At 42.3% G+C, this 14,641-nt stretch overlaps 1 protein-coding gene across 2 annotated transcripts in view; it reads left to right on the plus strand.

The window, feature by feature from the left end:
• The window catches only part of FLT1 (fms related receptor tyrosine kinase 1), a 115,918-nt gene that overhangs the window by 45,638 nt on the left and 55,639 nt on the right, over positions 1-14,641 (plus strand). For both annotated transcript variants that reach the window (XM_030477809.1, XM_030477810.1), the window contains exon 11: positions 5,969-6,083. In XM_030477809.1, coding sequence (XP_030333669.1) covers positions 5,969-6,083 — 115 coding nt within the window. The remainder of the gene's footprint in view (positions 1-5,968; positions 6,084-14,641) is intronic.

The following is a 14,641-nucleotide window of genomic DNA, read 5'->3' on the forward strand; positions in this document are numbered from 1 at the left end:
GCCACTGAGAAATCTTTCAGCCACCCTGCAGCTCATCAGTGAGTAACTTCTCAGCATGGCTAATAGTGTCCTTGGTCATAAGTTGGTCCTGCACTGCGGACAAGGGTTCATGAGTGGTGATGGAGAGTTGCTGCTCTCTGAGAATCATGATGGTGTCTGAAGTGAGATGGGCTGGTGACATCTCATCTCCTCTTGGTGGGCAAGTGCTGACATTACCGTAGGAACCAGTGCCAGTGAGAACAGAGAGGCAAATGAGATGTGCAGAGGAGGAATCTGCACTGCTTTCACAAGGATTTCTTGTTTAGCATTCCTTGCTAAGCTCCTAAATAAATATAAATAAACAAACTACAATATACAAAGTAAAATGTATCCAGCTCTTACTATTTGTAGCCCCACTAACCTGCATATCAGTGAAGGTGCTTGGGACGAAATCCCAGCTGGCTGCAGTTTTTCCACTGAATGCAGTAGAGCCAGCATTGATTATTTTTGACCTAAAGCAAGAACACTTAGACCATAGCTCCTTAGAATCATAGAATCATAGCCAAAGCCGTGGAGCACACTGGCAGAGGGCCGGCACATGTTCTCACCCTCCACCCCCATAAGGCACATTTCACAACCTGTACATGTCCCTCCTTCTATTTTCCCTCTCTGTTTCCTGCCTCAAATCAACTCAATATACTCCAGGACACGTGGCTAAACAAGCCCTTTGCTACCAATTGCACAGTGCTGGATGCCAAGGCGTGGAGCAGGCAAGGCCCATGTCATTCAGATTCTTTTGATAACTTTCAAGTGGAAAACAGTTCCTATATATTCTTTACAATTCCAGGAATTTCCAGAGTTCCTGTCTTAAAGTTGGTGTCGTCACCATTGCCTCTTGAAAGATGTGAGTCAGCCCAACTTGAGTTTATAATAACATTGTCCTAATGCTGCTAGAAATTGATTGCTGCCCTAAAAAAAGGGTAGATGCTGAGAAAAATATTGTGCCTGTTGCTAATTGTGCTCAAAAATGATCACCGTCAGTGACAGGGTGGTTTCCTTTTGCTCATAGTACTGGTGTAATTGCCAAATACTACCTCAGTAAACAACAGTGTGATTGAGGTTGACAGTGGCTTTGCCAAAAGGAATGCTTAGAGAATTGAATGGGATATTACATGAGGGAAAGATTGCAATGGCCTCTGGCATCACATAAGAGGGCTTGGGAGGGAGGAGCTGGGAAGATGAGCAGACAGATGATTAGTATTTTTCCAACTGATACAGGGATCAAGGGTCTTCCATTCGTATTTGTCACTGTACTACTTAAACTGCAGAATGTCTCCAGGATGGGGAAGAAGATGTGTCTGGACAAACTGGGTCTAGGGCTTTCACTTAGGACTGTCACGCAGAGGGTCAACTCCATCCTGCGAATAATTAGACAAATCCCTTACCTCAGCTAGTTTGCTCCTCTATAAATCACTGGGGTGACAACAAAATAGCTTTTCTTCTGAGACCGTAGGCAGGACTTTAGCTTGGAGCTGGTCTGTAGTTTTATTTCAGTGAAATACATCAAGATGACATGAAGTACACTCTTACCCTGGAAACTTTTCCCCATCGATAGTTATAAATACACCACTCTATTGTGCTTGGCATGCTGTATGCTAATAGAGGTGAGGGCTCTGAAACTCATTAGGAAAGGGAGAGGGCTGCGCAACAGAGTGAGGACAGTGTGAAGCTAAGGTTGATAACCACGGCCTTGTCCAGAATAGGCCATGGGAGTTTTCTTATCTCACTTTGGCAGGAGGTGCTGCTAGCTTCCTGTGCGAAATCAGGAGCATATGCTGCTTTCCTCTTGTTGTTTGGCTTCCTCCGCTACACAAGACGGTTCCCAGCACTGTGATTATCTTTGCATCTTCAAACATGGCATACTCTGCTTCCTCAAGGGCTTGATGTATTCTTGAGAAGCAGGCTGGGTCCCCTCCCCCAGGCCACTTCTCTAGGGCCCCCGCCGGTGCCAGCTCCGCACATCACAGACCTTTTATACAGCTGAACTTATTCTGGTTGCATAAACCACTCCTAGGCCTTCCAAAGAAGTGTAAATTCCCAAAGCTAAGGGCAGCGAGCAGGTCTGCTGGTGGAGCTCGCCCTGCTCTGCAGACAGCTGGGCAGGGCAGGCAGTGCATGCTGCCAGCTTGCCCCAGCGCCTGCAGAGCTGCCCTCACCCCTGCTTCCGCCCTGGATACCCACAGGAGAATTAACAGTTTCTGTTTTTACAAAGGAATAGCCTATTTCTCAGGCTCTGGACACAAAGGACGAAGTGCGCCTGTGCATGCGGGTGTGTGTGTGCATGCGGGTGTGTGCATGCACGCAGGCAAATGCGCATGCGAGCATGCATGCAGGCACATGGAAAAACTACTTTGAGGGGGAGAAACCTGGTTATTCTGTTTCTCCCAGCACTCCACTAAGACAGCAGAGTCTGATCACCTTGCTCTGAGGTTGCATAAAGTTTAGAAGCATACATTTCTACATCCCCCTGCCCCCATCCATTATTATTTATTCTATAGGGTCTCTACACTTGCATAGTTGCACTCACAAAGTAGGGAAGAGAAAGGACTGCAGGGAAATATAGAAGAAGTGCTTAGAAATGTGCTGGCAGATTTCAGCTTGTTTATCAATCTCTGTGCACACTGTGTGCTTTTTCATTAACCTGGCAGTAACCCTGCTGTAAGCTTTCCTGAAGATGCAAAGTAATGAGGCTCATCCCACAACAAAACATTTCAGGAATTCGCATGCTCTGGAGATACCTAGAGTAAGATTCAGATATTCAGTGGGATTTCCCTGCAAACACAGGCAGTTCTTGCTACAAATAGGGTACTGAGTGGATAGGTGGAGTAACTTGTAACTTCTTTACGAAGAAAAATATATAGCTGATGTTATCTAAGGACACACGCAACAAAACATCGATTGGATTAACAGGAAGATGATTTGTATTTTGGTCCCAGCCAGAATAAAATTTTATATTTTCATTTTTCTCTCTTTCTTTCCAAGCATCTGTAGTTAACACAAACATTTGGTTTGATGACTACTTCTAAGTTCAGCAGAGCCTTTTCTCTTTCTGTTACAAAATGCCTGTTGTTAGAAGCTGAGGTCAGGTTAGGAGATAGGACTCTTAATTACTTCCATTTGTTCCATCCCCATCACTTCCTGATGCCACTGGCTTAAGCAGTGGCTTCAGGTGGCACCTCTGACAGCCGCATGAGGCAGGGTGACTGAGTACTAGCCTGATCAACCAGCTTAGGAGACTGGAGGTGGCTTGTGTGCTGTCCTAAGCTCTCTTACTGTGTTTGAGGTTAAAGAGAGAGCATTTGGCAGCTGAGGAGAGAAAGCATCTGGTTCTGCATCCAAAGGGATGAGCCTGAGTCTTGTCCTAGAGTTTGCCTGGCAGTTGTGCTGCAACTGATTTGTAAACGTTTGCTGATCCAGCAGGCTGTGGAGTCGAAGTGGCGCATATGACTGTGCTCACATCTCCCGCTGTTTACTGTGGGCTGTTTACTGTGGGCTCTCAGCTTGATTGTGACTCCTTTTTTATTAAAACCATGGACAACAGCTATTAAGGGTATTTGATTTTCTACTATAATTGCATTAACATCGTAATTGGCAGCTTGGAGATAGTATAGTATGTGAAATCAGTAGGGTTCACATATGTGCCTCCAGGGCTAATATTTCATCTAGAGTTTTACATGTGTTTCTCTTGTTATTGTGATGTTATTGTAATTATGTTGATGGTTTGTGTTATGGTATTAATGAGTAATCAGCATTTCATTGTGCTAAGCATCAACAAAGACATACCACTGTCCTCATCCCTAAGAGATTGCAACCTAATTATATACAGTTTTGTTGAAGGAATTATGAGGACGAGTATCATAATAACTAAGCCTGGAGGCTCCAGATCTGCAAGAAAAGAGATTGCCTTTCAGAGATGCACAAGTAGTTTCTGAATATACATTATTCAGAAAATATCTGTCCTTCTTTCTGTCCTTTACCAAAATATGTGTCTCTGTAAGGTCTTTTGTAGTAAAAAGCAAAAATTTTCAGCATTGTAACAAAGAAACATAAATTATTTCTGTGCGGAAAGGAAAAAAAAATTAAAAATTACTTTTTACTATGGGTGAAATGAGATTTTGGGGTCTCTGTCTTCCTCTACAGAGATTGCCCAAATATCCAGTGACAGGGATGTGCCTTTGATACTGCCTGTTTGTGTGCCTGTACTGGCATCATGAAATAAGTTCTGCTATGGCACAAAAATGTTATCAGCTTACCAACATTATTATGTCTTCTGTGTTCTAGTCTTGTTACAGAACCAAACTTCTTAAAGCTTTAAATGTGCAAAGTAAATAGCATCTACCCTTCTGAATAATTTTTAACCACTTTCTTTTCCAATCTGAATGCATCAACTGTCTTAATGCAGTTGTCTGTCATCTACCATGGCCTCAAAAATCATATCTTAGAAGCTGGCTTTCAAATCAGAGTCTGGAAGAAATGGTTGTGCAGATAGGGCTTTCTTGACATGCTATTGCTTCCTATCCGCTTTCCATGCCTGAATGACAATGGCTTGCTCCTGGTTTTTGGCTTTTTCAGCTCACTGAGCCTCACAGTGCACATTAAGAAATTTGGGCAGGCAATCATGTATTTGTGCTAATGATCATAGCCCAAGTTAGTTTACATATCATAATTTCTTTAAGCTGTAATATCTGCTAAGACACTGGCCAGAGTGACGCAAAATGCACAATTAAGAACAAGCATGTAAAGTTAGTGTACCATTGATATTATAAACAACACAAAGTTTAAGCAAATTGCACAGTTAGCTGAAGGGAAATAAACCTCATTCTTTGCTCGGGATTGCATCACATGCTGTTATCCAGTCACTGCATTTTAAAGGTCATTTCTCCAAACAACTGATATACATGTCAGAACTATTTGATTACAGATACTAGAATCATTATCTTTGAAATCCATGAAAGATCAAAGGACCGTGTCATATTTGAAAGAGCCTGACCCTGCTGAAGGGTTAAGCTCTACTGATGAAGCTGGAATTGAACAAGCAACAACTACATTTTGGATGAAAAGCAAAACTAGATATCCTCAAACAGGAATAGGGACAGACAGCATTTAAGAAGCATTCCAATGTGTTTATTTCCATGTGTGTACCACATTAGGCTTTGAGAAACAAATCAGCTCTACCGTGACCACACCTGAATGTTCTGATTATAAGCCAATTTGTTGCATAAGGCAAAACCACTTCTTTTCCCTGAGGTTTGCATTCATTAACATGACATTGATTCCCCTCCCCAGATTAAATGAACATTGAAATCCCTTTGACAATCATATATAGTTTAGTTTAACTTTGTTTTGCTAATTTACAGGATTATAGTGATTTTTACTGTGTGTCTTGTAATCGCTGAACCTTGGTATGGATATTTTGACATTTTTGTAAACTAAACTAAAGAAAACACACAGAAACAAGAACTTGCATCATTTTTCATGATAACAAAAAAACCCTGCATATAGTAAAGCAGCATCCATTGTGCAATGGATCTCAAAACAAATATAACTTGTCTTGAATTTAAGGCTGAAAATAGTATGAACTCATGTTTGAAGCCAAGCTTGAACTATGACAATGGCTCTGGAGCACTGGAAATGGGATGCTGGTCTTGCACAGTCCTATAATTAGACTCCGACTGTAAATTCTGACCTCCCAGTCCATAGTGGGTTATGTGTTGAGAGCTAATATTCAAGGAGGAGCTGTGGAAGTGGATACAATTGTCAGGCTACAAACCACAGGATTTAATGAGAAGTATACTTTCCTGGTTAACACCACACCTGCAGTTTCCTCACTGATCACTGAAAACCAATCCAGAAGAATTGGTTTGTCTTGTGTGTTGGTTGTTTCTCTCAATCACCAAATCAATAAAATTTCAATTTTTGTTGTCTTCAGGCATGGCTTTTGCTCTTATACTGAAGGATCTTTCATCTTGAAGGCTGGCAGCAATATAGGAAACAGGATCCAGAGCATCACTGAGAGGACAGCTGTAATAGAGGGCAAAAATAAGGTATGATTCTTAGCAGCAGATAACCTTTCTGTGTGACAGCATGTATTGAAAAAGCACTGTAAAATGCTATTGAGGTAATGGTGAAGAAGACAGTGTTTTTCTATTGTTTAGATCTGAAGAAGAGCTGCATATATGCAAATAACTTTCATACTTGGTATTTATCTGCTGAGATGTACTTGTTTCTGCAAACAGTCATATTAAGGTAAGAGACATGCCAAGAGAGTGTATCAGTGGGATTCACCATATATGCTTTCTTAGAGTTGGTTTGTAGTATCTTGGGGCACCTCAGGAACACAAGGGCATGGTTCCAGGCCATCTTTGCTTCATTTGTGACATTGCACAATTTCCTGTTGTTTTTCCTATGAGAATTAAACAATTTACTCTCATTAGAGTTTATTCGCAGATGTGGTCCTAGGTTATTAGATGACCAGGTCTTTTCTTGCAATAAAACTTTTAAAGGGCCAAATGAGTCAGATTACAGAAACAAAGTTCATAAGACATCTCAGTCGGAGAGAACAAGGTGAGATTCATTCCAGTATTATTAACCATCTAAATGTTAACTGTCTAGTACAAGTCAAGCATTCCTTTATGGGCCACAGGGAGATGTAGGCACTTCTGAAGGATGAGTAAGCCTGTAGTCTATTGGTGAGAGAGAAAGCCAATGTGATTAACTTGCCAAGGGCTATGGAGGACTGTCCATCAGTTAAAACCTTCAAATCAAGATGTTTTACTAAAGGATGCCCTAGATCAACTGCCTTTCTCTTGGTTAGACGAAAGACTGATTTGTTGTGGTTGGGTAGCCTGTGCTACAGGGGAGCTCAGCTGAAGATGCACAATGCCATGCCACTGTCACAACATCTGTTTTCATAGGCTGGTTTGGTTTGTGGTAGTAATGGCTGAAGAAGTTATATATTTTAAAGCCTACTTTATTCTAGGCTTGTCATTTCTAAGGACACTGAAATGCTTTTTATAATTCTAAGGGCACTGGGGATAGAGGTCTCATTTCCTTACAACCTTCAATCTTCTGCATATGAAAATGAGCATAAGCTGTAATTATTCTCGTGTTAGGGCCATTTCACACACTGCAGAATAAATACAGCTTATGTGAAGTCAAGAATCAGGCCTGAGACTGCATTTTCTCCTGCTGTTGTATTATTTAGAAAGTACCACAGGTGTTCATGGCATTGTTCCAGTGCATGGGAACGGGCTGGATCCCAGTGAGGCATTTGCTCCTATTCAGCTGGCCACCTCTACGTGCTTAAAGATCCAGGCAAAGATGGGAGCAAACAGCTTCGTAGAGGAGACTATCATAGGAAAGCACATGAAAAGTGAGATATAAAGAGGGATTTGAAGGAGGAAAGGGAAATAATTTCAGGCACAGGAAGACACAGTCTATTCCAAAGGGGGAATGATGATACAGATTATAACCAGTTATTTTCAAGAAAACATCTAGCCATGTTATGGGTGAAGTCCTACCTGCTCACAAGGTGCAGAAGGAGCTCTCTAACAACAGATCTCATTCTTCTTGTGTGCCATGCATTTTGGAGACAGCGGAAGAGGAGTGGCTGAAATGTCAAAGCAACTTCCAGTCAACAGCAAATAAATTCCTCCCTGGAGGAAGATGCTAATAATGGGTCCTAGCAGCAGAACTGCAGGTTTTGTTTGAAATCTTTGGCAAGCAGCCCTTTTTAAAAAATGTGCCCAGAAATGACCCAAGGAATGGTCTCTGCATGTGTTACATGGAAATTTTTGCCATAAACCTTAGTGGTTTTCCCTGGTATTCCTTGTCTTCATGCTGTTTAGTTCAACTAAGAAAGGTCTACCTTGCATTACTTTATTCCTCCTGGTCCCTATGGGGAAGGGGAGGTTAGTGAAGCAACCTTTTTGCTCAGCTTTTTCGTAGCTTTTCTGAGGTTTCTTAATTTCTGCTGCTCTTCCATAGCTTTTCAAGCACAGCTGGATTGCTATTGTAAGCAGAAAACTCTCTCTAGGCTTGGGTTCCTGGCCAAGCTGTGAGTTGCATGATTTGCGCACACACGGCTGCTCTAGAGCATCCAGGATTTATTTTTTTTTTCCATGGAAGTCTATAGGCTTTTCACTCTTTGCAGTCCAAGAGTCGTTCTTGGTCTCCCAGAGCAAACTGAAAGGGGCACAGTTCCTCATCTGCTGGGATATTGTAAGACTGTTAATAGCACTGAGATCACTGAATGCAGCACATCATCACAAGTGTCTGGCTCTGATGGACTGCTACTGTGAGCAGTTCTGCTACTGCAAACAGCTATGAACAGCTCTCTGAGGCACTTCCACATCGATGGAGTCCTGCTATCTAAACAGAGCATCTACCCCACTTCCACATCCGAGCATAGCAAGCATGGTAAAAACGATCTTAAAGCTCAATGGACACAACAAAGATGTAGGAGACAAAGCAGTAGGAAATGGATGACGAAACTCAAAAAGTTGCACATTTGGGTTAGCATGAAAGGAGAAATGGGGATGACCACATTGGATGAGATTATTGTAATCAAGGGAAGAGATGAATGAGAAATGGTCGGAAGGTTTCTTTCAGCAACCAAGGTAGCTGTTTTCACCTTGCTTAAAGACATTGTGCCAGTTTCCTGTATGTGCAACATCTGAGTCCCTCCAGTTTGGCTTTTCTCTGTGGTAGGTTGATTGGTCGTTTGTTTGTCTGTGATTATCAAGGTAGCCACAAATATATTTTTAAAGTTAGAAAAACCTTAAACCCAGTGTCTGTATGGTTAAAGTAATGCAGGAAGCCTGTGCTACGTTATTCTTCCAGTGACAGAGAAACCGTGACAACAACAGTGTTTTAGTAACGTTTCCGTTGAAGCCTCTCTAAACGGACATTAAGAAACTCGAGTGGTATAATGGAAGAACTTTGTAACATAAGCCATAATACTTAGTCATAAGACAACTCTCGAAGTGATTTGATTCCCCCACCCAGAGTTTTCATTTTGAGTTTGTTGGACATTTCAGTGACCTCCCACAAGTTCCTACAAGTCCTATTCTTAGACTTATCATGTAAACAGGTCACAGACACTCTTCTGTCATTCAGCTGCTAAATCTCATCACTTCTCAGTGTTCACAGCTAAAGCTAACTGCTATGTATATAACTCAGGGCTAATACTGATGAATATTATTCTTAGCATGACCAGTGTTCATTAAAATGTCAATCTGTGAATGTGCAGCAAAAATGAGGTACAAAGAGCTGGTGTATTCATTGGTATCAGTGCATACATATGGAGCACGTATTCTCTCCTGTGTGTGCAGGCACACACTGGTTCATAAACAGCTTCGAAAGAAGGAGTCTGTATGCCTTGTACAGGGGTACAAGGGACAGGGAGGTGCAGGAGAGATGGACAAAGTTCCTGGGTTTGGAGAATGCACACAAGAGCACTAAGGCAATTTCAGATGAGGGAGAGAATAAAGTGTTGGCCAAGAAGAAAGGATGATAAATCCAAGGGAACGAAACAATAGACAGGAGGGCGGTTGAGTACAGGGAAAATTTAGAGGGAGTGGGAAAAAAAATACCCTCTTTTTTTAGGGAAGTAGCATACTAGAGCCACAGGTTTGGGAACCTGAAATGGAACAGAAGGTCTCTGACTGTCCCATTCCTCTGCTGCTAGCAAATGTTGGGATCCCACTGACATTAACAAGTACCATGAAATCTGGGTCTGTGTCACAGTGCATGCCTCCAGGAGCTCTGTATAAAGAATAGTAATGCATCAAGGTGTTTATTATTCATGTATGTATGTTTATATGTATGTGTATACCTATATGTATGTATGGCCTTGTTTTCAACTGCATAAATACCTTACTGGTGCAAGTTTTTAGTGGTGCCATCCCTCGTGGGTGACAAAGCCACTTGACTTCAAAGAAAAAGGAAAGTAATGGCCCTGTAACAGGATTCTGCAAGACCAAAACTAGGCTTGCCCTTGTCCATCTTTGGTTTGGCTGACAATGATGGGTCAACCTACATGTGCTGGTGGTGGGTAGTATTAAAATCTGTGACCATCCAACATAAAGGTGGAGTGCTAGATAGTCAAAAGAGTCGATCCTTCTTGGACATGACTGATAAGTTTTGACCACGCAAAATAAGATGGGTCCATCTGTCTTGCATCTTCTATGCCAATCCCTAAACCTCTAGCTCTCTTCCATGTCCGCTTGTTACTGATGAGACCAGGAAGCATGTGTTGTGTCTGTTCTTAGTTTCTACGCATGCCAGCTGTCTGGCCAGTACATGTGTGCTGATTTGCCATCTGGAACCTAAAGCTGTTTAACTGACTACATAACACTCATTTTGATCTTCCTCCTCTACTGAACAGCTAGTTTTCATGAGATGTATAAGGTCTTGGGAGCTTTGAGTTGTCTGTCAATTTTGGTTGAAATTGGGCAATCGGTTCAAAAACTACTGAGCACATGGTGGAGGACAGACTGGTGACAGACAAATAGATGGGCTGGCCGTCAGATGGACAGACAGACAGTGTGATCTTACTAGGAAGCCAGGCTAAAGATAGCAGTGGGAGTGTAGCTTGCCTCTATTCAGCACATTGTAACTTCTCCTGGGGCCTTCATAAGCACTATTAAAATAGCTGTCAACACTTCTGAGTAGATCACTGGGAGGTGCTCGCTGAGCCGAGCCCTTGGTGAGATTAAAACCAGCAGAACTTGGCACCTGCCTCTGCCAAGCTGCAGCTCCCTCCAGCTCTGAAAGCAATGCCCTCCCTCAGTGAGGGAATCGAGCACTGCCTCACTCTACCGACGGCCCTAGGAGGAGGGCAGGGGGTGCCCGTGGCATAACTGTTGTAGCGTGGTTTCCTCATGAGTCAGCAAAACCAACCCAATGATGTGCTGCCAATATTTCAATATCGGTCTTCCTAAACATATTCCTTTAGCCAAAGATAAATCCAAGAGGGTGAGGAGAGCATATTTTCATTTCTTTTTGGGTTGGTTTTGTGTTGGGTTTTTTTTTTTGTTGTTTGGTTGGTTGGTTTTGGTTTTGGGGGGTTTTTTTGTTTGTTTGTTTTTTTGGGTTTGTTTGGTTTTTGTATTGTTTGTTTGGTTTATGTTTTGGTTGGTTGGTTTGTTTTGGGGTTTTTTTTAACAAATACATCCTAAAAGCATAACTAAGAGGGACTCCACAATATTTGGCAGACTTGCACTGACCTGCTCAATGTTGAAAGGACAGTACTTTGCTTTTTAAATGTACAGGCTGTTTCAAGCAGTTAGGACAGCACTCTCTGAAAGGAGAGTGTTTATGCCAGTGTCTGCAGAGGCCTTCTAGGAGTCAGGCAAGAGTCAAGTTGCCAACCATTTTCTGAAAACTCCTCTTGCTTCTCTGGCATCAGCTGGAGCAGTTGGAATCCTCTATTTCAGCTACTTTGAGACAAGAGAAATTCAAGCAGACCCTCCAGGGGAAAGATCAGCCTATCTCCAAGCACCATGATCATGCCCATTGCTTTGCATTCTATTTTCCTCCCAGCCGTTTTCTCAGAGTTTTCCACTGTGAACAAATCTGTTAGTCCCTTTTCCAATTCTTAGGATTTCTGCTTTATGCCTCTTTTATTTGCCAGCAGAAGCAGCGGCAGTATGGGATTTACTTCCCTAGCCCCTGGCTTTGAGATGAGCCTGTAGTGTAATGCCTCAGCTGAGATGATGGGTGAAGAAAGGAGGAATAAAAGATCAAAACTTTGATGATAAATGGGGTTTGCGAACAGATTATGCTCAAGATGCCAAGCATGCCAGAAAGGATTTGCCGTGTTCTGCTGATCATGATAACTGGATTCAGACTTTCTGTATATAACACTGTTGCAAATCCAGGGCCTGAAACTCTCTGTTGCAAAGCCAGGCAATACAAGGCTGCAAGAAATTTTTCTCTTGCTCTTTTTTCAGCAATAGCTGTATAGAGGAATGGTGCAGCACAGACTGATCTTAAACAACCGTAACTGTTCAATAAACGACATGCCAGGCTTAGTTTTGTACACACTGCTTCTCTCGTGGGTTTTGGCTCGCATCCACAATGCAGAACACAGACCGCACCACTGGAGGGCTCACAAACTATTTAAAGAGATGTTATCTTCTGCTTATGACTAATTTATAAGCTACAAGATTTATGCAGAGACGTGTTGTCTCTAAAATATTCTGTTCTGTTGCAAAGTCAGTCTTGCTTTTTCCTAGATTCTATGGCTTTCTCTGCCTTAGTTAATTAAATCTACCAGCGACTTCTCCCTGGCACTAACATTCATCATAACATTTATCTCTCTTGCCCTCCAAAGACATTGGTTGCATGGACGTTGCCTGTTAGAAATGATCCTTGGCCCATTCTAAAGGAGTAGTTGGGACAGTGCAAGTTGGACAAAACCAAAACAATGTTGGGCAAAAGCTAAGTTTTAATCACTGAATTTCAGTGCTAAGGAATGTTCTGTAGAGCCATTTAATATCCAAAAAAAAGGGACAATCTGTAAGCACTCTGGTCAGTAACTGCATTCATACTGCTTTAGTGTAACTAAATATGCTTGAGCTGTGGGCCAATGCCAGCCTCATGAAGTTCGACAATTCAAAGTGCAAGGTCCTACACCTGGGCTGGGGAAATCCCAGGCACAGCTACAGGTTGGGCGGAGAAGAGATTCAGAGCAGTCCTGCAGAGAAGGACTTGGTGGTGTTGGTTGATGAGAAATTGAACATGAGCCGGCTTCAGTGTGTGCTTGCAGCCCAGAAACGAATCATGTCCTGGGCTGCATCAAAAGAAGCGTGACCAGCAGGTCAAAGGAGGTGATCCTGCCCCTCTACTCTGCTTTCGTGAGACCCCACTTCAAGTACTGTGTGCAGCTCTCATGTCCTCAACATAAGAAGGATGCGGAGCTGTTGGGGCAAGTCCAGAGGAGGACCACAAGGATGATAAGGGGGCTGGAGCACCTCCCGTATGAAGACGGGCTGAGAAAGTTGGGGCTGTTCACCTTGGAGAAGAGAAGGCTGGGTGGAGACCTCAAAGCAGTCTTCCAGTATCTGAAGGGAGCCTACACGGATGCCAGAGTGGGACTCTTCATCAGGGACTGTAGTGATAGGACAAGGGGCAAGGGATTCAAACTTACCCAGGGGAGATTCAAGTTAGGTATAAGGAAGAAATTCTTTACTATGAGGGTGGTGAGACACTGGCACAGGTTGCCCAGAGATACTGTGGATGCCCTATACCTGGAAGTGTTCAAGGCCAGGTTGGATAGGGCCTTGGGCAACATGGTCTAGTGTGAGATGCCCCTGCCCATGGCAGGGGGGTTGGAACTGGATGATCTTAAGGTCCTTTCCAACCCAAAGCATGCTATGATTCTATAACTGTACATCCCCAGCATAACAAAAGTAATAACAACATCATAGTGGGCTGGAGTAGTAAAACTCAGACAGGATGCATAATTTTTCAGTAGGAACTAATACCTGATAATGACAAATACATTTTGATACTACCAAAAACTTTCCAAATCATTGGAGTAATTGTGGGAGGAATAATTGACTTGTATTTTTCAGGCTTACTAATGCTCTGGTTCTGAGCATAGTAGAATAAATACAGGTATCATGGAGTCAGAGAGTAAGAGTTTCATTGTCTTTCACTATGCATTTTAAGTCACTATTCCTTCCAGGGCAAAGTTGCTATGAGACACATAAAAGGCTAATTTTGTGGTGGGAAGTCTGGGATGGCAGAAGCAGTGTTTAGCCACCCACATTAGCCCTCTGGCAGATGTTTTGGGACTTCCTTCTATTCTGAGTTAGTGTTGATAAAATGGCTGCACGAATCCTGGTGCTGGGCCCTATGTCCACACTTTATAAAATTATGTTTAAAAACTGGAAGGAATTCAAAGTGAATGACAAAATATAGACAGGGCTGGACCCATGCTTTATAATTAGGAATCTGTAGAGGTCAATCTACTGAATTTAGCAAAACAGGATGATTTTTTTTAAGGGCTGTAATTATCTATCTGATATTACTGAGCCTCTTTCATCTCACAGAAGAGCCAAAAAGGTAGGCTAGAAAAATTCTAGCTAGAAATGAGATGTAGTTCGTTAGCAGACAAATAGCTGACCATTAAGACACCTTAACAAGGTAGAGGTGCTGTTAGCATCACTTGTAGTCTTGAATTTGCCATAGGGTAGTTTTCTAAAACAAATAAGCCAAAATCAAACGTCTTGACTCCACTGTGTTTGCTAATGTAGTAGGAAAAGTAATAGACTCTTTCTACTAAAGAATGTTAGGAGAAACCAGAAGATCTGTATTATATAGGGGTTCAACCAGGAGCCTGGGGACAGCCATAAAGTTTGAGTAGGAGTCACAGAAGCAGTGCAAATGTTGAGCCAGTGTTTATGTAGAAATGTAGATAACTGGTTCTTATTTATTACTGACTCACCCTCTTGTTCTTGTCTCTGGACTCCAGCAATCAGGCAGACTTAAAGGAATGTATCAATTGTACAAAAATTATTTTGAAGGTTTTTAAAAAAGCCAAATAATTCCAAAGCAGGATTCTGCAGCCACACAATTTCCTTTCGTCACTGTC

The sequence above is a fragment of the Strigops habroptila genome, chromosome 2, assembly GCF_004027225.2.
Source record: "Strigops habroptila isolate Jane chromosome 2, bStrHab1.2.pri, whole genome shotgun sequence".
In the NCBI taxonomy this organism is placed as follows: Eukaryota; Metazoa; Chordata; class Aves; order Psittaciformes; family Psittacidae; genus Strigops; species Strigops habroptila.